This window comes from Rhynchophorus ferrugineus, unplaced genomic scaffold (assembly GCF_030347505.1).
Source record: "Rhynchophorus ferrugineus isolate W39M unplaced genomic scaffold, kcgeb_rfMv2 rfM3, whole genome shotgun sequence".
Lineage (NCBI taxonomy): Eukaryota > Metazoa > Arthropoda > Insecta > Coleoptera > Curculionidae > Rhynchophorus > Rhynchophorus ferrugineus.
Window position 1 is genome coordinate 59,313,143 of NW_027472582.1, and position 25,330 is coordinate 59,338,472.

The 25,330-nt window shown below is 31.6% G+C and overlaps 3 protein-coding genes across 6 annotated transcripts in view; 2 read left to right on the forward strand and 1 right to left on the reverse strand.

Annotated features, from left to right (window-relative positions):
• Nucleotides 1-14,665, forward strand: part of Rsph3 (Radial spoke head protein 3) — a 34,221-nt gene extending 19,556 nt beyond the window's left edge. The window contains exons 4-12 of one of the 3 annotated variants that reach the window (XM_076398940.1): nucleotides 1,106-1,178; nucleotides 1,320-1,373; nucleotides 2,182-2,308; nucleotides 4,050-4,222; nucleotides 4,288-4,454; nucleotides 6,529-6,728; nucleotides 8,391-8,477; nucleotides 8,536-8,732; nucleotides 14,492-14,665. In XM_076398940.1, coding sequence (XP_076255055.1) covers nucleotides 1,106-1,178; nucleotides 1,320-1,373; nucleotides 2,182-2,308; nucleotides 4,050-4,222; nucleotides 4,288-4,454; nucleotides 6,529-6,728; nucleotides 8,391-8,477; nucleotides 8,536-8,726 — 1,072 coding nt within the window. In that variant the 3' untranslated portion in view covers nucleotides 8,727-8,732; nucleotides 14,492-14,665. The remainder of the gene's footprint in view (nucleotides 1-1,105; nucleotides 1,179-1,319; nucleotides 1,374-2,181; nucleotides 2,309-4,049; nucleotides 4,223-4,287; nucleotides 4,455-6,528; nucleotides 6,729-8,390; nucleotides 8,478-8,535; nucleotides 8,733-14,491) is intronic. The other 2 variants (XM_076398941.1, XM_076398942.1) reach the window with 2 other exon arrangements.
• Nucleotides 14,666-15,474: 809 nt separating this feature from the next.
• Nucleotides 15,475-21,821, reverse strand: LOC143193024 (SET domain-containing protein 4). Its single transcript, XM_076398943.1, has 2 exons — nucleotides 21,711-21,821; nucleotides 15,475-16,967 (listed from the first exon to the last, which is right to left on the reverse strand). Exon 2 carries the CDS (start codon nucleotides 16,963-16,965, stop codon nucleotides 15,634-15,636), a length of 1,332 nt encoding a protein of 443 aa, XP_076255058.1. The 5' UTR covers nucleotides 16,966-16,967; nucleotides 21,711-21,821; the 3' UTR covers nucleotides 15,475-15,633.
• Nucleotides 21,593-23,234, forward strand: kri (uracil phosphoribosyltransferase krishah). 2 transcript variants are annotated; one of them, XM_076398944.1, is made up of 7 exons: nucleotides 21,593-21,732; nucleotides 21,790-22,000; nucleotides 22,054-22,181; nucleotides 22,235-22,419; nucleotides 22,469-22,624; nucleotides 22,679-22,742; nucleotides 22,904-23,234. In XM_076398944.1, exons 2-7 carry the CDS (start codon nucleotides 21,876-21,878, stop codon nucleotides 22,918-22,920), a joined length of 675 nt encoding a protein of 224 aa, XP_076255059.1. In that variant the 5' UTR covers nucleotides 21,593-21,732; nucleotides 21,790-21,875; the 3' UTR covers nucleotides 22,921-23,234. The 2 variants fall into 2 exon arrangements, with proteins under 2 accessions (XP_076255059.1, XP_076255060.1); XM_076398945.1 differs by lacking the exon at nucleotides 22,904-23,234 and having other exon boundaries at nucleotides 22,679-22,885.
• Nucleotides 23,235-25,330: the final 2,096 nt, after the last annotated feature.

Consider the following 25,330-nt stretch of genomic DNA (forward strand, 5'->3'; position numbering starts at 1 on the left):
TGTAATTTATAATATATTTATATGTATTTATATTTATATTTAAAATAAAGTTATTTCGTTTTCTGTTTCCAATGCAGTTTTACAATGAGACTCATCCCAAGATAGTTACCATTGTTGCTAAATGGAATGATAGTATTATTCATTGTTATTGTTATACATGCAATTTATTTATACAATTTATCACACTTGCTGTAATTTTCGGATAAATTAACTATTAATTGTTGAAAGTAGTAAAAATTAAATGAAAAAATTGGCACAGCATATTTTACAAAAATTATTTTATCTTTGTCGATATTCTTATAATTAATTTTAAATTTTATTCAAGGAATAAAAAAGTACTAAATGATTTATTTCTCTAGGTATTAATTACTAAATACTGGATACTAAATAAATAGGATACTAAATCATCTAACATAAAACTTTTGTTTGCATATAGAACCTAATGTAGGGGGTGTCGGCCCCCGAAAAAATATCGATATTTCGATATATCGGAGGAAAAAATATATCGATACTTTTAAGAAAAAATAAAAATAGTGAATATATAAAAATACAGCCTAAAAGCTTTTTTCCTAAATCTCTTAAAGAATAGTGATATTTTGTATAAGCCTTTAAAATGAAGTACCAAAAAAGTACCAATTTTAAAGGTTTATTAAAAATTATATTTTATTTATTCTGAAAAAATATCGAAAAATGTCGGCTAAAATATATCGATATATTGGTTAAAAATATCGATATTTTATTCAGAAAATATCGATATAACGATATATCGATATGTTTTCTGCATTCCTAACCTAATAGTCCCGTTTATTATTCGATGGTAACTGTATTTTTGTCAGAAAATAGGGAAAAAACGATGGCCCTTTCCAATTAAAATTATTATCAATAGATGGCAGCAGCTAAAAGTATTATTTCAAAAATACGTCAGTTTCATTAAAATTTTTCATTACCATTACTATTAGATATATTTTTACGCTAACTACAACAAAATTAAAATACAGATTAAATTTTAACTCTTTTATTCTATGAACCATTCTGTAGAAATAAGAATATAAATAAAACATATTAATCTGTTATAAGTTTATAATTATATTAATATATTTTGTAGGGATATTAACTATTCGAATGTTATGTTCGACAAGAGGGTGTTTCGAGGTAGCAACTTTTCCCAGCAACACTTGGTAATTATAATTTTGTGTTTTTTGTTTGTTTTGTTCCAAAATCGGCCCATTTTTTATTTCTGAATTTCATTCTAGATGTTTGTCAGTTAAGTTCTTTAAATGTACGATATATTTCGTTATTAAAACGTTAATTGTTTAAAGCAGCCCAAGTGGAATCCGCATTTCGCATATGCCAAACTACTATCGAGAGATAACGTAAGTATTTTCACCACGCTTGGACAATGTCAAAAATGTGCCGATTTTATTACTTCATCTTCACCATCGGCTATAACATAGCACCTGCATGTTTCCTAAAATCCACAAAGTAGTTTAAATTTATTAAAAATCCGAGAAAGATAATAATACTTTGATAATTAAAAGTAATAGTTTTATATTTTTATAAGTTTTAGTTAGATGATATATAGTGTCTACAATTACTATATATAAAACACATTCATGCTGTCAACATATTTGTTTAACACAATATATTGTTGTAATCAAAAGTAGAATGACTAGAAATAAAACAATAAGTATTTGCTAACGCTTTTTTAGTTCAGTGAAATTATTGAAATCGCTTTCTGGAATATTAATTGTTCAATTTAAATCTTCTCAATGGCCTTAAAACGATACTCTCAAGGTATTTTTTTATGTTTATGAAATAACCATAAGGTGGAATTAACTAAGACGAATAGAGTGGTTTTGGAATGTTGAGATTTGCATGGAAACGTCGCAAAGAGCCAATAGTGTTTGAAGAAATTAACAGGATATCAGTCTACTGAAGCACAACACCTCAGACAAGCTACGCATAATACATAAAAACATAATATTTCTTATTTTTTCTACTATGGAAAGTTTTTTTATTTTTCGATCACAGTAGTATTAAATATATATTCTAACACAACAAATATGCAAATTTAAATATATTGTATATATACACTATCATAGTACTTATACCCTTAATATGCATAAACTAATTTTGCAATAAAAAACACAAAACATACTCTAATTTTCATTTAAATTTTAGGGTGATGGAGAGTCAGCTGCTGCTCGAGCAGCTGAAGCAAGAAGACGGGCTTTGGCTCGTAGAAAAGCAAAAAATCAGCATTATCGTTCATCTCAACTTCGCCTTGGATCTCCACCGCCAGTAGCAGGTAAAAAATCAAATTTAACTCAGATTTGTTAATCTATTTTTTTTTAAATATATTTTAAAGTCTCCTTTTACCAACTATGGGTTTATCTGGACTGGACCTACAGTTTAACGTGGGTTCCGAACCACGGTCCTCAGTATTAAAGCCTACCAACTGGCGAGTGACCAACTTTGGAAATCATCCCAGAAGACATCCGGTATTACCCAGCCTGGTTACTGGCGTGACTGGTATCATTTTCCTTGTCGGATTTTACACTCTTGCTTAGAATATTCACAAATTTTAAACAATCACAAACATAAATTTACAACCATGCCCCAGCAGAATTCGAACCCGCGGCTATCGCAACAATAGGAGGACTGTCCCATCGCCTTTACCACTGCGCCACCAAGCCAGCTGTTAATCTATTTACGGTGATATTTTAAAAAGAACAAAATGAAATTAAACGTAGAAATGTTTACTTGAGTTTAAATTTAATTAATGTTACTTCATGCTTCTTTCTGTTTGTTCCTCCTAAGTTTCCTTTCTTGGATTAGCTTTAGACGGACCAGCATCTCCTTTACTGTAACCACCCATAAAATACGTCCTTCTGTATACTCCAATATTTTTTGTATTTCTAAATATTTCTGTAATTCTCTTTTAAACATTACTTTTGTATCCCTCATATTATTCGGGTTTGGACCTATAGTACGTGATAAATTCCAAAGAGCCCTTACGATCAAGAGATAATTGGACACAAATATACGACGTTTATTTATATTTATATTTATTTTATATCAAAATTGTTTTCGATTCTTTCTATTATATTTAATTTATAACGAATATTTTTTTAAAATTTATATATAAATATAAAATAAGCACATTTATAATTATCAAAGATTATTAGGTGCTTGCATGTATTTTGATCTGTGATGTTCATTTATGAAAGTGTGAAGTATTAACGTAAACAACAGTTAAACAAACTACAGAAGGTTTACTGAATTGAATTTACACGAGTTTACCATACCATTTTTAAACCGTTCTAATATACCAGTTTTATTGCTTAAGGGGCTAAAAGAAAATGTCATGGATTGAAAATTGTAATGAAAAGCGAATCTACTACAGTCTCAGTCTACTATTAATCCAGGAGGTATATGCATATTGAAATTGAAGTGGATTAAAGTGAACAAATCGTACTGATTTCAATTGAACAAATTTAACCACATATTGTTAACAAACAGACGAATAATAACGAGTAATACACGCCAAACCATTCTCTTGCATGACATGTTTCAAGAGTTATGAAGGATGCACTGTTACCGCTGGAATGGAAAAGTCTGCAGTACTCAGTGTACTTACCAGACAGAGTGCTATTTAATCGCTAGTAGTGCAAATTGATGTAGCATGGCTTAGGTGACACATAATTTCGAAATGCTAAAAAAGTGCAAAATTGACCACTACTAAACCAACAAGAAATATATAGAGCAAATAGTGGAAATAGAATTAAAGCATTTTTATAGTAAAAAAAAAATTAGAATACAGGCAATCACCTAATTCATTGTATGAAGTTATATATAGAAAAAAATTACATACGTGAATAATAAAAACAGCAAACAGTCATAGTTTAAAATTAAACACATCAAGATTAGAGACGTCAATTTAAAAGCAATAACGTGTATATTTGGTACTAAAAACCGCAGTTTTACAATGTCTGAAATTAGCAACAGTAAGAATAATGCCATAATAATTATTTCCCTGGCGCTTTCAGGTCGGCGTCATGAAAACATCCAAACCGATAATTATCTGGAAGAGTTGTTCGTCAACCCGCCCGTAGAGGACATGTGCACGCAAACCGACCTATTCCTGGAAAGACCAGTGTCACCATTCTACGTTCCTGCCAAAACCGGTGCTGATGTCGAAACACAGATATATCCAGGGGATGTAAGGATTAAATTACAGTTACATGAAGCGACAAAACCGTCAAAATATAATTTGTGATGTTTCAGCTATTCGATTTCGACATGGAAGTCCAGCCGATCCTGGAAGTGCTGGTAGGTAAAACGGTGGAACAGGCGCTGATCGAAGTCCTGGAAGAGGAGGAGTTGGCGGCATTACGGGAACAACAGAGGAGGTTCCTCGAGTTGAGAGCAACTGAAACTGCAGAAGCTCTGAGGTAATTATAAGACCTCTAATTTAACTATATGTTTCTACGTATACTCAATACTAACACTAAAAATAAATAATAAAATCAATCAAATAATGCTCTGAAACTAAAAATATAAATTAAAAATAAAACCACCGCTTATAAACCTTAATTATTTACCAATTATATTCAAATAATTTACAAGGAAAATGTAAAACATCTGACTCCCTACATATTATCTCACATAAATAATAAATTGTCTTTCAGCTTGGCCTAAATGTATATTTCAGCAAATCACTAAAATCATTCACTATTATAAACTACAATTGGTACCTTCTATAAGTTCATATTAGTTTTTCCAAAATTGCAAACTAATATAATAATATAGCAAATTGCCAAAAATAACATTTTTATTAATTCAACTCTTATTCAAAACAATATCCAACTTCTCCTTGTTTTTTCTTAGTTTTCTGTTATTTTACCCTTTCTTCTTACATGATTTGAATTCTACATCGAGAAATACCGGACAAAAATTAACAAATTTTTGTCTGTCTTAATAAAAATGGAGATACTACTCAACCAGAATATACTCAAGTGATAGGAATAAATAGACCAAAATCAATCTCTCGGGTTTGTAATAATAATTTGAAGATGCTAACTTTCAGTATAACTTTTCCTCTAGCTCAAATTAGAAAAGGAAAACTTCTCTAGCATTGTTTTTTGTTCATTTTTATTAGGTACTTGTATGTATTGTGAAAATTTTATAAAGAAAAATTGGTACCACATATATCAACCAAAGTAATTTATATCATTTTCTGCAAATTTTTGCCATCCTTCTGGCCACACTTCGATACCACGTCGAAAGAACGATACTTGTTTAGCAATGAACCAATCATCGATCCATTTTCGTACTTCTCCAGAATTTCGAAACTGCGAGCTAACCAGATCTTGCTGCATCGATCTGAATTAGTGGTAATCAAAAAGAACTATGCCCGGTGAGTATACTTGTGCAGCAGTATACTCTTCAAAACTACTGCAATGTCTTGTCGAGCCTTATTATGCAAGAGGATGACTTTGCGCCTGTTACTGGCATTACTGATATTGTTTACAACAATATATCGATCGGTTTGTTCAACCGACGTTCGTAAACATAGAGTAACTATTTTATTCAGCTTTAGCAACTCCTAATACGATACACCTTACTGATTCCACTTACAGCAAGACTTTAAGGCCATTAATATACTGCTTCGGCGTCGATGTGGAGGGCTCTCCTGGACCAACCTTTTTACGTTTAAAATTATAGCAGTAATTTCACTTTTCATCGCTAGTAACAATACGTCACAGAAAACTCTTCTTTTTCTGCATGGCAAGCAGCAAACTGTTGAAACTATAAACCTTGTTTGACCATTCGTTATCACTGATATCAAAATCAATCGGATCAGATCTTTCAGATCGTTGAAATGAAAATCGGCAATTGGGATTTGAAGGAGCAGCGTCACAGTGGAGTTTCTGAATATGTTTGATGGGCTTCGGCAGCAGCTTTATTCAAATCAACCAATAAAAGTAATGAAAGTCAAAAATGCAACTTTGCGCCTTGTATGTCCTATGATCTAACATATCACACTGAATAACTGAATAATAATAAATAGAAAATTGTTATCTTATGTCGAAAAATTGCAAAACCGTCAAATTTAACGGTTATATTAAGTTAACAGTTGATTACATTCATACAGCGCGTTTTCACCAATAAATAAAGCTAATTAAAATGCATGCAAGTACTTAACAATTTAATTGTATTGTAAATACTGGGAGATGAATTGAACTTGTTTTATTTCATTACTGTAATATGAAAACATTGCTTGCAAAAACAGTTGAAATACTTAGAAAGATACTAAAAAATCTTCAGCGTATCTTAAAACCAGCCCAAAATACTCAAGTTTCAACACTCAAATAGAAACTCTTACCTCATCTGTTATGTTAAGAACTAAAAAAAATTAATTGCAACACCAAATGTCAAAATTGATTCACAATCCTACATATAATTATGTAATTTGTTGAAATTACTTACCTTTATGCAAATGTTAAAGGATCTATCATATAATAGGTTAGAAGAACGAGAGAAGCGATTGGTCAAAGAGAAAGAACGAAGACTAAGTGAACACGAAGAAGGCGTTAAGTTACAAAAAATAATGGAAGAAAGGATAGCAGCTTCCGTGCTGATGCAGGGGTACATGGCCGATCTGCTACCTTCGGTAATAGAAGGACTGGAGTCGGAAGGTTTTATGACAGACAATGTTAAAGAAGGTAAGATAGAACTAAAGAGATGATCGATAAAAATTGATTGGATTCGAACTTTTCAGTTCTTGTGTTTCTAGCTTGAAATTAAATATAATTTATATCATTAAATTAATAATTATATAAAAATGCTTATTGCAAAATTGCAAAATTTATTTTGTGTATATTAAAGTTTTCTTCTTTGTGTCGTTAAAAAGAATATTTAGCTTTATATTTCAATTTTTCCTTATACATTTCTATATTAAATTGTTTACTATTTACGAGTACAATCGCGACAAGACGATTTGTTCTTTAACTTCTTGAGAACTTTTTTTGATATTAATATTATTTAAATAGCGAAAAAGTGCTAAATTCTTCGTAAATTCACATTATACTTTCTCACGTTACGAAGAGCCCCAAAATAAATAACCAGTTTGAAAATTCAAACAATTATGAAGTCACTAAAATAGGGGATAGACAAAATAATATGAACACCATGCCAATAAGTATCTTGTTACATGTTGGCAATATTGCTTCACGTAAATAATGAGACACGTATGTTTTGCTGTAAATAATTTTGTATGTATGTTTACATCGTATTATATGCTTTGTTCTGCGACAGGTAAAACAAGCGATCGATGAAGTTTGTGATCTCATACTTTGAATTGTTTGACGTTTCATAAAACATAGTAAAACCCCATCGAGGAAGAGGAACAGTGAGCGAATCCCAAAATTAACTGACAGATACCAACGAATATTAAAAAGATTGTGCTTGTACAACGTAAAACCAACGCAGCAGAAGTGTTTCGACAAAAATAGTACGATGGGAGCTCTTTAACCCTTTATAATAGAAGCTAACGCTAAACTGCGAAAGAAGTGGCTTAATGATCATAAAACCTAGACACGTTATAGCTGGAAGAATATGGTATGGTCCAATGAATCATCATTTGTATTGTTTTCTATAAAGGGCCAGGTTTATGTATGGAAAACCCCAAAGGAAGGCTATGATCGGAACTACCCTGCTTCCAACAGCCAAGCATGGAAGAGATTCCGTTATGATTTGGGCGGAAATATCGTGGTATTCAGCTCATCCTCTCAGTCACATCACTCGTCGGTTTACTGTAAATGAACATATCGACCTTCTCAATGATACATTCTTACTATTACTAGAATATTGCTGCCAAATACTGCCATATTCCAAGATGATACACATAGTCAAGAAGGTTCAGTCTTTATTTGAGTAACATCAGACATTAGAGTACTGAGTGAGGAGTAAAATTTCATCTTCAACATCAATGAAGCAATTGGCATATGTTTTAGTACAAAGATGGGATAGCATTGTATTAATTAATAGTCTATAGTAATGATATCTTATTAAATATTGGTATATGTAACGTGTTCTTATTATTTTGTCAATATCCCCATTATAGGAAAAAAGTCTAGGAAATTAAGAAAAATTATTTGTATTTTCGGAACAATATAAGAGATAATAAGAGATTTTTTAATAATATAGAGAATGCCCAAGATAATTAAGATTGAAACAAAACAAGAATTATCAAAAATATTAACAAAACTGGTTCACTTCAAATTCAACTCGACATTTCTGTAAATAATCAATGAACATTCAGAAACAGAACAATTCATTTTAACCTAATTCGCTACCCGTTTCCTAGTTCTGGCGTTTCTTTTCAGATATTGACGAGTCATTCATGCCATGGCTAATTAAGGAAGTCACGAACGAACTGCAGGACTTGGTGTGTAGCAGGGATGTACTCTCAGGTCAGTAACTGCGAATAAGGATTTACGTCACTTAACTAACTGCTATTATATATTGCAGATATCGTTCGAGAAATCTTGGAAAACAGAGCGGAAATATATAAAGCCCTCAACAAGGAACAATCGGCAGAAGAAACCGAAGAGGAGGGTCCGTCAGTGGAAGACATGATTCTGCAGGATCACTTGAAATTACAGGAAGAACTCAAAAGGAAAGAGGCTGCGGAGAACCAGACAAAAGAAGAAAGTAAATAATATGAGGTAATATGACTAAATTTACCTGATTGTTCTATATTTTCTATTTACATTACATACATAAATTTACAGTTACATAAGAAATGCAATTTTATTACAAATGTGTTTCTTTTGAATATAAATAGCACTAATTCCAATTTACAACATATATTAATATATTATTCATAAAAATGTGTGAAATTATTAATAAAAAAATATTTTTAACACAAAATTTCATTTTGTTTTGTTGCTACAAAATGTCGACTCTAGTAAGTAGCTGCTTACGAAGTATTAATATTGTGTACGAGAACAGAAACTATCTCATTAAGTATATGGAAAAGATAGAATAACAATTTTTCAGCAACATAGTTTGTAGTGCAATAGCCTCTATTCACCGAAGATTGAATGATCCGATCTTCAATTTTTGACTATCTTTTTCCCATAATGTAATGTTCCACGTAGATGTCTTTTTTAACCAACTGCGGCAAAGAAAAATCGAACCTACTGGAATAAGAAACATTATCCATAATTTTGAACGCAGTTTTATTCAAGTTCGATATAATGTTGATAACATTATTAGTTAATCATCAGATATAATAAGTCATGAGCCACCAGAAAATAACCACAACCGTCCCGGCAAAAGTAAATTTAATCACCGAATTTTTAATTTAGAGGGCTGTGATGATAACAAATTGTACAAAAGATCGATTTCATGTTAAAGAGCTTCTAGTAGTTGCATCAGGAGGATAAACTCACTTCGGTAGATTTCTTTTATCCCACTCTTGATAAAGAACGATTACAAACTGGACTGTCAGTTATTTATTCAAGAAATGATTGCAGAACATTATATGGTGCACTACCTTTTCTTAAAAAAAATATAATAGCTAACAATCTAGAAGATACGTTGAAGGAGACTAGACAATTATTATAAATCGTGGTAACAACCCCCATGATAATATCAGAGACCACAAGGTGTTTCTCAACACTAAAGCGCATTAAAATATTTCTCAGAAATTCAATGACCGAAGATCATTTAACAGCTCTTTCCATAATATCTATTGAAAAACAGTTTATCTCCGATATAGATAATATTAATAACAAAATGATTACCGAATTTGCAAACAGGACTTAATTTATAAAAATAAAATAAAAAATAAAATTTTTTGCCAAAATTACAGAACACCTTAAAGTTTTTATCAGGAGCCGCCACGGGCATGTATGTTAAGTATCAGGAAACAGATTATTCTTCAACTGCTAAGCTGTCGGAAAATGCTTTGTGTTTTTGGCCTTGGATCTCGTTTAATAAGTCCTTCAATTCTAACTGTTTAGTCGTCCAAATAATTTTCTGTTATTGGAATCAAAATCACCACGTTAATCATTTAAACCAAAACTGACAATTATGATATAATGGAGCAGCATCGCCATAAGTTTCTAAAAATGTTTGATGGGCTTCGGCATCAGATCTTTTAAAATCAAACAGTAAATGTAAGCGTTCCATGATTAGCGTTTGTGTAAAACAAAATGGAAAATTTAAATGAAAAACTGTAAAAGAAAAAAAAGGAAAAAAAAGTATATAGAGAAATATCCAAACCATTAAATTTAACAATATTATTTAGATATAACTGATAATAATATTATAAAATAATATAGTACCTAATATTTGAAAGGTTTGACTGATAGATTCACGTACATCAATGAAAGATGTGCAACCTGTCAAGCTGGACGTCTAGTTTAATAGAAACCGACGCCGCAATAACGAACCACCCCGATTTATATAATTATTCAGGCGCAAACCGAAGCCCATTGAATGACGGACCGGCCGTACCATATCAACCCCCGCAAATTTAAACGATATCTGAATAACAATGTCCCGATATTAAAAACCAAAACAAAAACAGACAGATCAAGATTTAATAAAGCCCACCACCCCGACGACGATCCAGATACCGCGATCCGATTTGCGAGGGTTGGAAGTCGCAGCCACCCCACCAGTTGAGGGTATAATGCGAGTGGAAAGAGGGGCAATTTGTCTCGCCAACACAGGTGCTCGGATGTGCGACGAACTAGCAAGAATTAGGGGTTAGTAACGCACGTACGATGCTTCAGTGAAAAATTGAAATAAATATTGCATATATTTATATTAATTTCTAATTTATTCGGTTTCTAATTATTAGATTGTTCAATAAATTCGGAAACTAAACGAAAATTTTTAATAATGGATACTACGTAAAAAGCACATGATAAACGTATTACCACTAGTTAGTATTACGTATTACCGCCATCTAATATTTTTTCTTTAGTACTAACCTATTTTTAGAAGCCATATTTAAGATATCGAACTCAAACTCAAACAAATCTCTGATGGATGTACTTCAAGTGGTGCACTCCACATACATTTGAAATGCTAATTAAAAGAGTTTTTGTCTCTTTACCCTCCGGGTAAGTCCACTTTTTTCAAGCAGTTACTGTATAGGGTGAGGCAAAGGTCCCGCTACCATTTTCATTGTGCGATCTTGGTTATGTGACGTTTAGCTCAGTTAACCATTGTGTTGTGTAAACGTCGAAATTTTATTATGGATAAATAGCATATACGCCATAAGAACAAGCAAAAATAGTGATGAAACATCATTGCATCCACTAAAAACAACTGCATGTTATGGTATTCATGCTTGAAAAATAATTGGTCCCTGAAAATGACCAATATGTTGCAGTTATTGTTATTGCTGAACGGTACCAAGACATGATTCGAAATTTTCTTGTACCTGAAATAGAAGAGCAAAGACTAGATGATATGTAGTTTCAGCAAGATGGGGCCACAGCACACACAGCTCGTTCAACAATTCGATTATTGAATGAGGTTTTCCACGAAGACAAATTTCGCGAGGTGGCGATTTAGCATGGCCATCTAGATCTACGGAATTAACAAAACGATACTTTTTCTTACGGGGTTTCTTAAAATCAAAAGTTTATGTGAATAAACCCCAAACGATTCAACATCTTAAAGACAATATTCATCATGAAAGGAGCCTGCAACTTTCACGAAAAGATAGATAATGAAATAATTCGTACTCTAATTTACTGATTTTAATGATGGGATTTTAATCTCCATGGGTAGCGACATTACCTTGATTCTACATCACTTCGTATATTCTAACTTTGATTCAGTGTGATGACAGTAAATACAGTTCTCATTCGTGGTCATGAAATGATATTGCATTCATTGTGACATATCTTTCTGAAACTCAAAACTACATTTAAGATATTGTTCACAGTGTCTACTGAAATGCCTAGAAGTTCTTCCTTCAGCTAGTACATGATCATCCCAATACATGTGCTGTATTTTTGCGTAGATATCTGGTATTAGTATAGTATCGTATGTGGATTTTTTTCAAGTTGGTCTTCTTCAAGGCTTGTACTGCCTTTTCTAACGGATCCAATCTAACTTTTTTAACCTGATATAACTTTCCATAATCTTTTCTATAAATAATATTTCCGTTATACACTGATTAATTTTTTTTATTCTGTTCTGAAACCAGGCAGTGGAATGCATGACGCATACCTGGTCGCGGAGACTTGCCCTGGAGTGACAAGTTGGACCAGGATATGTGGGACTGCCTCGGCTTACCAATACACAAAACCGAAACAGCCTCACAGTTGACCTTACTGCTCATATTATTGGTCGCTACTACTACTGCATTAAATTTGGGAAAATGATACCTGCTAATCGGACTGCCGTTATTGGGCACAAGGACCCGGCAAAATAACAGATAGTGAAACTAACTATTGATTTACGAACTTGAGTAATATTTCCACGACTAGATACTGTCGCATGGGGTCAAAAGTTATGACCGCAGGGATGTCGAGGTCGTTTCAGCCTGGAAAAGGTGAGATTACGATGACTTAGTGCTAAGCTCCCAGCATGTCGACAAGCTCGCGAACAAGAGCTTTTTTAGAAGAATTTGAACTGAGTTTGCGGAATGATCGCGATATGAAGTTCTTGATTTCTGGAGTGTCAGTTTCCCTATGAATTTTATTATTTCTGACAAACCATGGAACATTTAAGATTCCCCTAAGGAGCGTATTTTGGAAAACTTGAAGCCGTTTCACCTGGTTGGGTGTAACAAACTTGAAGTAGACATTCGATCCGTAGAGGAGTATGGACCAAATTAACATCTTGTAAAATAAGCATTTGATGGAGATGGGAAGTCTGCTAGAAGGGCAGATTAGAGAAGATAGCAGGTGTACTATCCTCGAACCTTTCTGGATTTGGGACTACCAACCGAACTGTCGGTCGAAGTGGAGTCCTAGGTACGTGACGTTATCCATCCATGGAATTGTTGTGGTGTCGATATTAAGTTGCGAGACGCTCAGTGACATTGATTCATTGTTCGCATTACCAAATATGTGGTTGTATATCTACAAATGATTTGAAAATGAATAATTAATTGTAACAAGACGAAATAGAATTTAGATATTGAAATATTCAAATGGCGTCGGAAATAAATTTTCGATATAAAATACTTTTATTTTCTTGAAAATATTAAAGATATCGTTACTTCAGTATAGCTATAAATCTGAGTTTAATTTAAAGATCAATATATCGTGAAACTCTAATCCACTTTTGAATTTCAATCTCAATGTAAGCTTCGTACAGTTGTTCGTTCGTTTTTCACGTCGTCCTCTATATTCTACTGTATGAATAAATTACATAATTACAGAATTAAACAAAGCTATTATTTTAGGCATTTGCCCTATCTGGAATGAACGGTAACGGACGAGCTAACTACATGACTGGTAATAAAAATAAAGATAAGAACAAATTCTGAAATATATCTTTCACCAATGCCGTAACCAAGAGAAATTTAAGCATAGTAAACTCAACTTTAGCCCCTCAAAATATAAATACTCACTCTTGAACGACTTATGAATTCTTCCTGAATGGGACGAGCTTGTCAACGACATCTTACATTTTCTTTGGATAAGTTTCCTAAACACACACACACAAATAATACTCACGACATCACATTCATATTTATTTCATTTTGATTTTGAATATTTCTTTACATTCGTCATTGATTAACAAAATAACAGTGTATTCATGAACATAATTCTTTATACGGTAATAAAGCACTGTCCTACACCACTGTCATAGCTCACACTTACTCCAACACTAGTTAATGTTATGAAACTTGTCTAAAATCGGTTATGTCCGAAAACATCGATGCTGTATACCGTGACATTGAGGCATCCTTAGCACTAGTGGGCCAAAAACATGATAATTAGGCTGTAAACATGATTTGCTTGCGTGTGGTCCCGCATAATATCACAATACTCAAAATGACATATATCGATTTACCCAAAAGAATGTTACTAAATACCTTTAGGATTATAAAATCCGTATACAGCATATATAGATCGGTTGAGGTTGATATTGTTGAATATTTTTAAAAATTATATATTTTATTTTTTTATATATTTTATTTTTTTGTTTTTAATTTTAGAAATATTGAGTAGTTTATTAGTTAGTTGGAGTTTATTGGCTTAAAATATTGAATATTAGTAAATTGCATTTAAATAAAAATTCGCATATTCATTATAGTCATGTCCAATGCGTAGCGCCGATTTTTAATCGATAAATAATAATGCTTATATCAAATCACATGAAAGACCTAACGTGGTGTAACATCCCGGTATATATGGGAAAACAACTTTCTTGAAAAGATATGAAATCCTTAAAAATGTGTGCAACTTTTACTCTAACTTTTCATTCTATTTTTTCTTTTCAGCAACTACAACTGACAAAACATCTTAGATCAACATTCGAAAAGAAAATGGGTTTTAAAAACATATTTTCAAAATATATTTCTTAGAAAGTGCACTTTATTATATAAATTTAATTTAAATCTATTTTATTGTAAAATTTGTTGCAAAAAATAAATAAACGTTTGTTAAAAAAACTAGATAGGTTTTGTTCCTACCCCCTGAATAGTTTTAAATCAAAGGTGGCGCTCTTTCGAATGATTATCTACAAATAGAATAAACTCTAAACAACTCGTTAGAGTGTGAAAAATATCTAGAGCTCTGACTTATCTGTTATACTTCTATGTTATTTTATATTTTGTTTTCTAAAATTATTAGGATTGACAATTCTAGAAAAATAATGTTGAAGAGAAAAAATACAATAAAGTATTCCTTAAATATTTGTTCAAAAAAATATAATTAACAAACATTTGAGAAAAGAAACAAATTGTAATTTTAATCTATTTACATTAAATATTCTATGTCAAACAATAAAAATAATAATTAGCCATAATAAAAAACCATACTCCATCAACAAGTTGACATTATCATGAGCCCCATAACAAATAAAAAACTGTTCGTGTTTTTTTTAAACTTTTGAGAGTGCGAAGTTCGTAACACTTCTGTCCTTGAATGGAAATGACGTCAGCTACCGTCTGAGCCAGATAATGGTGATTGAACATATCGAGAAACGGACAAAGTGCCATGGAAGGTTCATCTGATAAAATGGAAATATCAGTTATAGTCGTGAAAGAAACCTGGCGAGGGTTAATGTATACAGCTCTGGTATTAACCAGGACGTAGGCCCATCTGAATAAACGTTCGTTCAGCACGCTATCGACTATACCGTCGCAGCATGAGCAAGTCGCCTTGGTCAGTATCGATTGCTTCAGTTTAGAAAAGTTCTCCTAATAATTATCCCGCAATTTTCAAAGTATAATTACAACATTTGAAAAAAAGATACAAAATATATCTTAAATTTTTATATATTTACATTAAATATCCTGTGTTATACAATAAAAATAACAATTATGATATATTACTACAAACATAATAGCTAAAACTAGACATATTTTCCTGATATTTAAAAATTAAATTATACAACTATTGTTATATATACAGAGAAATACTATTGAATATAAGAAACATTTTTGGTTAAGTTACAAAGCAGTTTCTTGGCATATTTTATTCTGAAATCTAAAAAGTCTTTTATTAAAGCCAGTTGATCATTGGTTCCAACACTATCATGACTCATATGCTGAACATCATTTTCGAACTCATTTAACTTATAGTTTAAAAGTTTTTCTAATAGTTCTTCCACGTCGTGTGAAAAATCATTTGGATAAGCTTCACTGAATATGATGGAACTGTAGTTTAAACAATCTACGTATGAATGAATGAAGCATATAGCTTTCAGGTTAAATGATGGCCCAGACCAATTGATATAAATATCTTTATCGTCGAAACAATGGTTCCTAATGAACTTATATTGTTTTTCGTTAAAACTGAGCTTCAGTATAAGCAGCAATTCTTGAAACGAAAATTTAACACAGTCGTTTGGATTGTCAGGAATGAAAAAACCATACTCCATCAACAACTTGACATTATCATGAGCCCCATAACAAATAAAAAACTGTTCGTGTTTTTTAAAGCTTCTGAGAGTGCGAAGTTCGTAAAACCTCTGTCCTTGAATCAAAACGACGTCAGCGACCGTCTGAGCCAGATAGTGGTGATTGAACATATCGAGAAACGGACAAAGCGCCATGGAAGGTTCATCTGATAAAATGGAAATATCAGTTCCAGTCGAGAAAGAAACCTGGCGAGGGTCAATGTATACAGCTCTAGTATTGACCAGGACGTAGGCCCATCTGAATAAACGTTCGTTCAGTACGTTATCGACTGTACTTTCGCAGCACGAGCAAATCGTCTTGGTCAGTATCGATTGCTTCAGTTTAGAAAAGTTCTCCTGATAATTATCGCGCAATTTTATTATATTTTCTCGCAATTCCCGAGGAATACGGTGGATACATAGTTTAAACACATCGTCAGCAACAGTCCATGGTAATGTCGGTTCCGGGTCAGGAAGAGTACGTATGTAGTAAAACCAGGAGGATTTATCATGCTTATGCTTTTCCAAAGCTAAGAAAAATGCCAACAGTGTATGTATATTCAACCGCCCTTTTCCACAAACGTGTTTAAACACCCCACTTTCGGCTAAAGTATTACATGTAATCAGTACCGACATAGGCACATGAATCAAAGCATCGCCCTGTTTAATTGGTGAAGCCGAAGTCACACCACGACCAGTAAATGGAAATATACGGAGTTTTAGTTTAAGAGGATCTGAAAATCCGTTTCGGTATAACCATTTTTTCAAATTAATCGTTTCAACTTCTCCATCAGCAACAGGAATATATAATGATTGTTTCTTTCTCGTTCTTTTCCTTTTAGTTCGCCCCATATCTAAAAAGAATATATAATTATAATATCTTTAAAATTCCAACATTTATTAACTTAATTTTAGTTCCTTTAGGATTATCATATATAACAAATTTAGTTCAAATAATATTTATGGTTCTGCGAAAAGGTTCGTCGTCAATTGCAAAAATCTTGTAGCGACTGCTACAACCCTTTATTTGTACAACAACTTTGTTCGTTTTTGTATTGGCACTGTTTGTTCGAACAGTCGCTACAATTTAAAGTAAGTAATATGCTCGGAAACAGAAAACATTGATTGATTTAAATTTATTTATTTATGTGATTGCTAATAATGGTCGATGGAAATATGGACAAGGTATTAGGTGGTGGATTATTAGGTATTACGTCAAGGTCGTGCGGAAGCTGTACAGGAAAGGAAAATAAACAAAAAAACAGAAAAGAGCAATGAAACTTTTTTTTTTGTAAAACCATTACTAACAGGTCAATTGAAAAGTCGCGGCCTACCATAGTAAAACACATTTTTTTAGCCAAATTAGTATTTTTAATTTAACATAATTCCCTTCAAGGGTGATATACTGATTATAGCGACCCTCCAACTTATCGATGCCATTTTCGTAGTACGATTTGTCATTTGCTTCAAAATAGGCTTCAGTTTCGGCGATCACCTCTTCGTTCGATGAAAATTTCTTCCTAGCGAGCGTTCTTTTGAGATCTGAGAAGAGGAAATAGTCGCTGGGTGCCAGATCTGGAGAATACGGTGGATGAGGAAGCAATTCGAAGCCCAATTCATGGATTTTTGCTATCGTTTTCACTGAGTTGTGACACGGTGCATTGTCTTGGTGAAGAAGATTTTCAATTGACCTGTTATTTCTGTTAAACCTGGGATACGACTGGGACTGGGAAAAGGTAGGGCTGTAATCAGCGGGTGTATATATTAGGTGCCAAGGTAGAACCTTACATTACATAGAGGATATTCTTCAAGCTCTTCAAAAATGAGATGCCTGATTAGAGGTGGATATTAACGTTCCTCATGAACGATGGGCTATTGAGTAACCCGCGGACTCTTTTTGGTTAGAACACCTGGATTTGAGCAAGTTATCTCTCAGAGATATAATTGTACCAAACCTGTGTTCCGTAGATTCAGATTGATAAAACCAGCATTTTAGACAGGGTCGCTTGCTGAGAAATGTGCAGTTTGCTATTTCTGCAGAGTAGCGAAAATTTAAGAGGACTACTGGAACCTTTGATCGAAATGGAAACCAAGGTATGTAGCTTTCTGGCCCACAGATAGGGATATTTTCGATTTGGAGTCACCAAAACTTGTACCACTTGACTGCGTCGTTCAGCTGAGCTTGAAGACAGTTTTGAATGGCGTCGGAACAGTATCGTGTGGTGAAGCAGGCGGTGTCGTCTGCGTATGTATTCGGTTGCTTCTGGAGGGGAAACTCGGCCATGTACAGATTGTTTTCGAGTTGTACATCGTTTTCGAGGGAAAATTTCGTCGCCCATTTTTACTTGTAAGGACCTATTTCCCACATAGGCATAGATCAGAAATACTAGGTCATCTGGTAACCTAGTTTTTTGGAATTAAATATGAGACCATCCTGCCAAACTTGGTGGAAGGCTTTGGAGGCTTATAAAGAGACGGCACCAACCCTTAGACCCTTACGAAAAGTCTGATGAATGGTGGCTGCGACGCGAGCAGTTTGACTTGAATTGTTCATCAGGAAATATGTGATTTGCGTCTGTGAAGCTGTTTAGTGCGTGCAGTATCGCTTTTCCTGCGAGCTGATGAAGCTCAAAGGCCTGTAGTCGGAGGAATCCAATTTAGTCTTTTCCTTTGGGATAACTGCGATGTGCACATGTTCCCACACTTTTGAGAAATGTTTAAACTTCAATATGGAATTTATTGTTTTCAAGCTCGGAAAGTTGCTTACTGGCGAGGTTTTCAGATAGTTTATTGTGCTACGATCTGGACCTGGACTTTGTCTGAAGAAAGATAGTTTGATCAAGATTTGCAGATCTCTCAGAGAGACTAGACTTTTTAGAAGATATTATGACTTGAAGTTTTTGAAAAGAGACGTAGTCGTGCTGATCTTTTATACCCTGGAAGCACATGGTACCAGTTCTCCAGCGTTGTCAGCGGGAGAATAATGTGCGGACATATTTTTGATGATCTAAAGAGTTATAGCAGTCGCTACATACTCAATAAACACAGATAGCTGCGACACCACTAGGAGCAACGCAACCAACTGAGCGAAATGTACAAAATATAAAATACAAGATACACAAAAATTCCTAACCATAGCTGAAATAGTAAATCTTTCAAAATGATTGATGTACATAATTGAATTTTTAAGGTCGTAAACTGAACACTTTTAAATCGAACTGAAAGTTATACCATGTTCAATTCAATTCCACAGGTTCCACAGCCCTAATCACATATGGCTTCATCAATTAATATCTTCAACTTCAGGCATATAGGAACCAAATAATTCAACACCAAAAGGACGAAGAAGTAAAGCAAATTTGGTAAAATTTTTAAATAAAATAGAAATAAAGAAATAAATAAAATTAATAAAACTGATTTATTACCAAAATTATGCAGAATACCTCGAAAATATAATAGGATTTTAAAGGGCAGATGGAAAAAAATTTTCTCGCTAAATATATGTACAATTAAGTACATACGAGAAATATATAACAGAAAAAATTATTCTGAAATAAAAATTCAAAAGTATAATACATAGGGGACAGATAAGATAACATGAAGACCATTCAATTCACTACTTCTTATTATATGTTGTAAATACTGCTTCCATATAAAGAATTTGACGCATATATATTGCTTAGTTTGCATGCCAAGTCTTCTAGATTATATTTCAGTGTATTATACGCTGTCTTCTGCGACCTCTCAGCTTAACCTTTGTGTCCATAATGATAATAAACGCAAAACACGGTAAAACGTAACACGGTAAATGTTCAACGAAGAAAGGCGTTATAGGCGAAACCCAATGTTAGCTAACAGACATGACGAACCTTAAAAAAGAAGTAGAAGTGACAGCAAAACTCAATACGCAAATATAACATTCATGGAAAAGCTGTGAGGGCGAGACTGTTCCAACGCTAAGCTGTGAAAGCAGTGGTGCAACTATCATAAAAGTAATATGCTAGATTATTAGAAAAATGTGGTATGGTCCAATGAATCAAAACTACTAGGGTTTATGTATGGGGAAGCTCAAATGAATGATTTGTGCCGCAATATCGTGGTATTCAGCTGGTGCTTTCATTCATATCACTAGCTACGTTACTACGAATCAATATCTCGACATCCTCAATGATGAAGTTCTTACTATGATTAGCATATTGCTTCCAAAAACAGTCTATCATTAAATCTTCATCTTCACTGGCTTCAATCGTCAGACCACAACAAATCTGAACTATTATGACAACTTTTAGAGTAGACAGTGAGGAGTAACTTTCTATCGCCAAGCAATGTTTTGGTACAAGAATGGAACAACATTCACTTGAAACATATTATAACATTATATATATATATATATATCAGGTGCTCATATTATTTTGCCCATCCCTCGTATGTCATTCAACTGAATATTTTAATTTCAAATGATATTAGTATGCCAGTGCAGAATTTTCCTATATATTCAAATAAAATTTATTTTATTTTTTTTTTAACAATATAAAGAACTCTGACACTGATACTTATACTGTTTTTATTCTCTATTCAAGTCTCTATTCAATATTAAAGACAGTATTAAAGATTAGCGCAATTATCTCTTAAATCGCGTCATAATGTTGTTACAGCGATGGAAAATATGGACGTGGCAACAAGCTTGTTCAGTATTTCAAAGAATTTGCTTCAAATAAAAATAATTAATTGACTTCATCGATCTGTCTACTATGTTCTATGTAAACTAGTAATCATTATGATTTTTTTTTTCATTCAATAATATCCTGCACATTTCCTTTCAACCTCTATTCCTTTCTGTGTAAAAAACATTTTTAACAAAACTAGGATTTTATTTAAAGAAGCACAAACTTTATCCCACGCACAATAATATATATTTTTCAATTAAAAAAACCAATAATGTTTCTGAAAATTGATAAAATCTTGATAAGAAAATTATCCTTAATTTTTATAAAAAAATAAATGTACAATTAACAATGACTAAAACAAAGCAGTTTTATTCTCAGAAATTCCAAGATAATAAACAATTATAAAACTCAAACAAGCATATCCGGATCTGTTAAAAATAGTCAGTGAAGATCAACTCAAGATTATTCTAAAAATTATTTAATTACACTATTATTACGTGATATTATTATACAATTTGATTAAGATTCTTAAAAGTTCGAAATTTTATATACATTCATAAGAAATAAAACAAAGTGCTCCTATTAAAAGTAAACACTAAACAATAATGTTTTAACTCAAGTCCTACCCTGTGTTTAAAGATAAACTTTAATGAGTATGTATGTGCCTATACTACTTTTATCTTATCAGCGGGATTGAATACCGGTTAATGTTATGATCATTTTTTAAGTTTTACAAATAAAAATATTGCAAAACCCGGTTCTGTTAACATGCAGAAAATCAATGTCTCCAAAGATAAAGATAGAAATGTTAACGTGACTTTATGTTTGGCAAAGAAAGAAAATAACCTAAAAATTTGCCCGAAAACGCAATTTCAGAACTCTAAGAAAACAAACAATATAATGTGTGTTTTTTCCTAAATTTTATCTCACCTGAAATTGTAATCTATTCACGGTAATATTTTCACAATAATAAAATTTTTTATCTTCATAATAATTCAAAACATTTCAGGAAGAAACATACCAACACGCGTTTAGTTAACCTAATTTTTTAATTTAATAGAAAGTGATAATATAAATTTAAATATATTTTCAAAAATGGGAAGTACAAATATGGATATGAATTGTACTAAGGAACTGGAAGTTTGTAAGGAATACAAACGTTTAAAATTATTACCTGCGAATGATCAAATTAAGGAGTTACAAACGATATTACGCGATAAGTATGTTGTTTATTGTAATCATGTAATCATAATAAAATATACAATATTTGTAGAAATACTACTAGAAGTGATTTCAAGTTTTATGCTGATCGGTTGATCCGTTTAGTTATAGAGGAAAGTCTTAATCAATTACCTTTTACAGAGTGCAATGTGATAACACCAACTGGAGCAACATATAAGGGTATTACAAATATTGATAATCCAATATTCTTAATATATTATTTGAATTTTAAGGTTTAAAATATAAATCTGGGAATTGTGGTGTTTCAATTGTTAGATCTGGTGAGGCTATGGAACAAGGCCTACGAGATTGTTGTAGAAGTATTAGGATTGGTAAAATTTTAGTTGAATCTGATGCTGATACACATGAGGCTAAAGTGGTTTATGCTAGATTTCCAGAAGACATATCAAGGAGAAATGTAAGTAAATTATATTTTGATGGGAAGGTTCTCTCTAAATTCAATATAGGTACTTTTAATGTATCCAATAATGTCTACTGGAAATACTGTATCGAAAGCAATTAATGTACTGAAAGAACATGGAGTAAAAGAAGATAGTATAATATTGAGTAACTTATTTTGCACACCACAAGCTGTTCAAACAATTTTGCAGTCATATCCAAGGGTTAATAGTTTTATTAATTTTATAAATGTTTTATTACTCAATATTAATTTTTAGATGAAAATATTAGCCTCGGAAGTACATCCGGTTGCACCAAATCATTTTGGACAAAAATATTTTGGTACGGACTAAAAAGACTGATTTCAAAATGAGATCTTAATCTATCTATGCCTTAACTATAACTAACAGTAAATAATCTATTGTTTAACTAATGGATTGTAATATGATTTTAATTTATATTTTTCTAATTGCCATTGATATATATAATTTTCCAATTTTCAGCTACAACTAGTTTCTAGTCAATATTTTTAAATAAATATCGATGATGTAAGTATTTTAATCTGTATATGAAGCTTATATAATGGTAAAATAATTAAAATCACATCCTAACTTATTACTAATTTTACATAAAGACGTTTTTAACTTAAATCTGTTAATAGTAACAAATTGTTCTAGTTTATTTTTAGGTAATTTTTTTAGATTGTACTTATTTATATATATATTATTTTTGTATCAATAAAAGTTGTAATTGTATGACTATGAATAAATTGACAAAGGATATTGAAATAAAGAATGTTTGTTATTAATAAAAATATTGATAATTGAATAAAAATATTGTTTAATCTTTCTGAAAAAAAAAACAGTTTAAAAAAACATTTTTGAGCTCTATTTATTTGCTAAAATAAATAGTTTTAATAATGTAGAATTATATTAAAAATTTTAACTTTACATTATCAGTAAATATAAATAGAATTGATATGTTTGGAACAAAGAGTTAAAAAAATTATCAAAACTATATATACTGTTTATTATGTTGCCAAATTACTATTAAAATTTTAAATCCATATTCATTATTTACAATTGAGAGGTTTTATTTAACTTATTGTTTGTTTTTAATAAATAAATAACATGATCTGTAACAAAAAATAATTAAATTTAAATTAATGTAAAATTTAGGCAGTATTATTTCTGATTTTAACTTGGAATGCCTAATATTTCTTTTTCGAGTTGTAGATTATTAATAATGTATAAACACTTGCATCTTTAATTATTTTTACAATTTTTGAAAACGACTTCTATTGAAAACTCTCCAATATAATTGAACTTATATATATTTATTCTTAAAAAAGGCAATTGTTTCCTTAACACTCTCTCTTGATATATCAGTGCTGACCAGTATGTCAAGTGAGAACTTCTTTTATTAAATTCAACTTTAATTCACAGGTATCATGATTGAATTTTGTGAACGATATACAATGATGCAAAATATAGGTATTTTCGTTTTTAAGTGCTTTGGGTGAAATTGTGTTTTTTACACATATTAACACTTCTGTTTCTGTGTTTCATCTCTTAATATAAAGCTCTTCCCATACAGCTTACAATAAATGCTTAAAAAAGACTAAAGCTATTAATATGATTCAAGTAAGTCTCATTTTAGTAACTCATTTATATTCTTAATTTGTAGGTTGTAATTAATTATAAGTTTCAATACATCATAATTATGTCAACTCCACCTATAGCCATGCAAAGTCATATATGTAGATTTTCCTAACATAATTACTGAAAATAGCCGGTGTTTTAAATCAATTAAAGCTAGCGATGTTTGAGTTCCCTGGGAAGTTTAATTAAAGGGTTTTTTAATAATAGTATGTACATTTTAAAATTTAATGAAACAGGCTGTTTCAAGAGCACAAAGCAAAAATAGTATTTACAAATATATAAAATAATATATGTGTTATAGACGTGAGACATCACCAAAAGAGTATAGCAAAAACCATGGATAGTTTTCTATCTTTCAGATATTTTTATAATATAACTAAATATATGTGACAACATATATATGAAGCTAATAGGTCATGGGATATTGGCCGATTATGACTCACTGGAATTGACTTGCGATTTCAGAAAATAACGAAAAGTGTAACGGAGTCAAACCGCATTTACATATAATTCACGATATCTCTACTAGAGATAACTATGCATTCCTGTTTGCCACTCACGTCCTGTAAGAACGATTTCCTGTCCATGTTCATATTTACAGAATACTCCCACATATAGAAGGCGATCTTCCATATAAAAGTAGTCACTAAATTATGATATTCAAAAACCATTAAATAGAGAGCGCTACAATAAGGAATATTTTTAAAAGGAAATAAAAAAATATATATTTTAATTGAATATGTGTATTTATAAAAAGTATATACATAATAATAACAATATAAATACCACTTGACATTAGACAATATTAACAATTTTGACTAGGTCAATAATATAATTTTAAATTTGAAAATGTGTTAGTGTGGAATAACTGAAGACATTACATATTATTTATGTAAATCATATCCCCTTAAAGTAAACGTTTCAAAACTTATTTCCTGATTGTACGTTGTTGCTGCCTTAAATTTAGTAGAATAATTTTTAAGTTCCGTTAAGTTTAAGTTTCGTTCCGTTAAGTATTAAAACTTCAATATAACATCTACAAAATATATTGAGAAATACTATTTATTTTAATACAACAATTTCTATATTTAACATATATAAAAACCTTCTTTTCTTCCTTATGTATTTCTTGAAAGTATTTCATTTCAATTATGATCTAAATTGTAAGACTTGCTAAAAAAGCAATTCAATTAACCTCTTTAGTGTCGTATTACTTAGTTCTTGCCGGCTCAGTGATAAAAGTGCAGATTCGTATGTTACCATACGTTA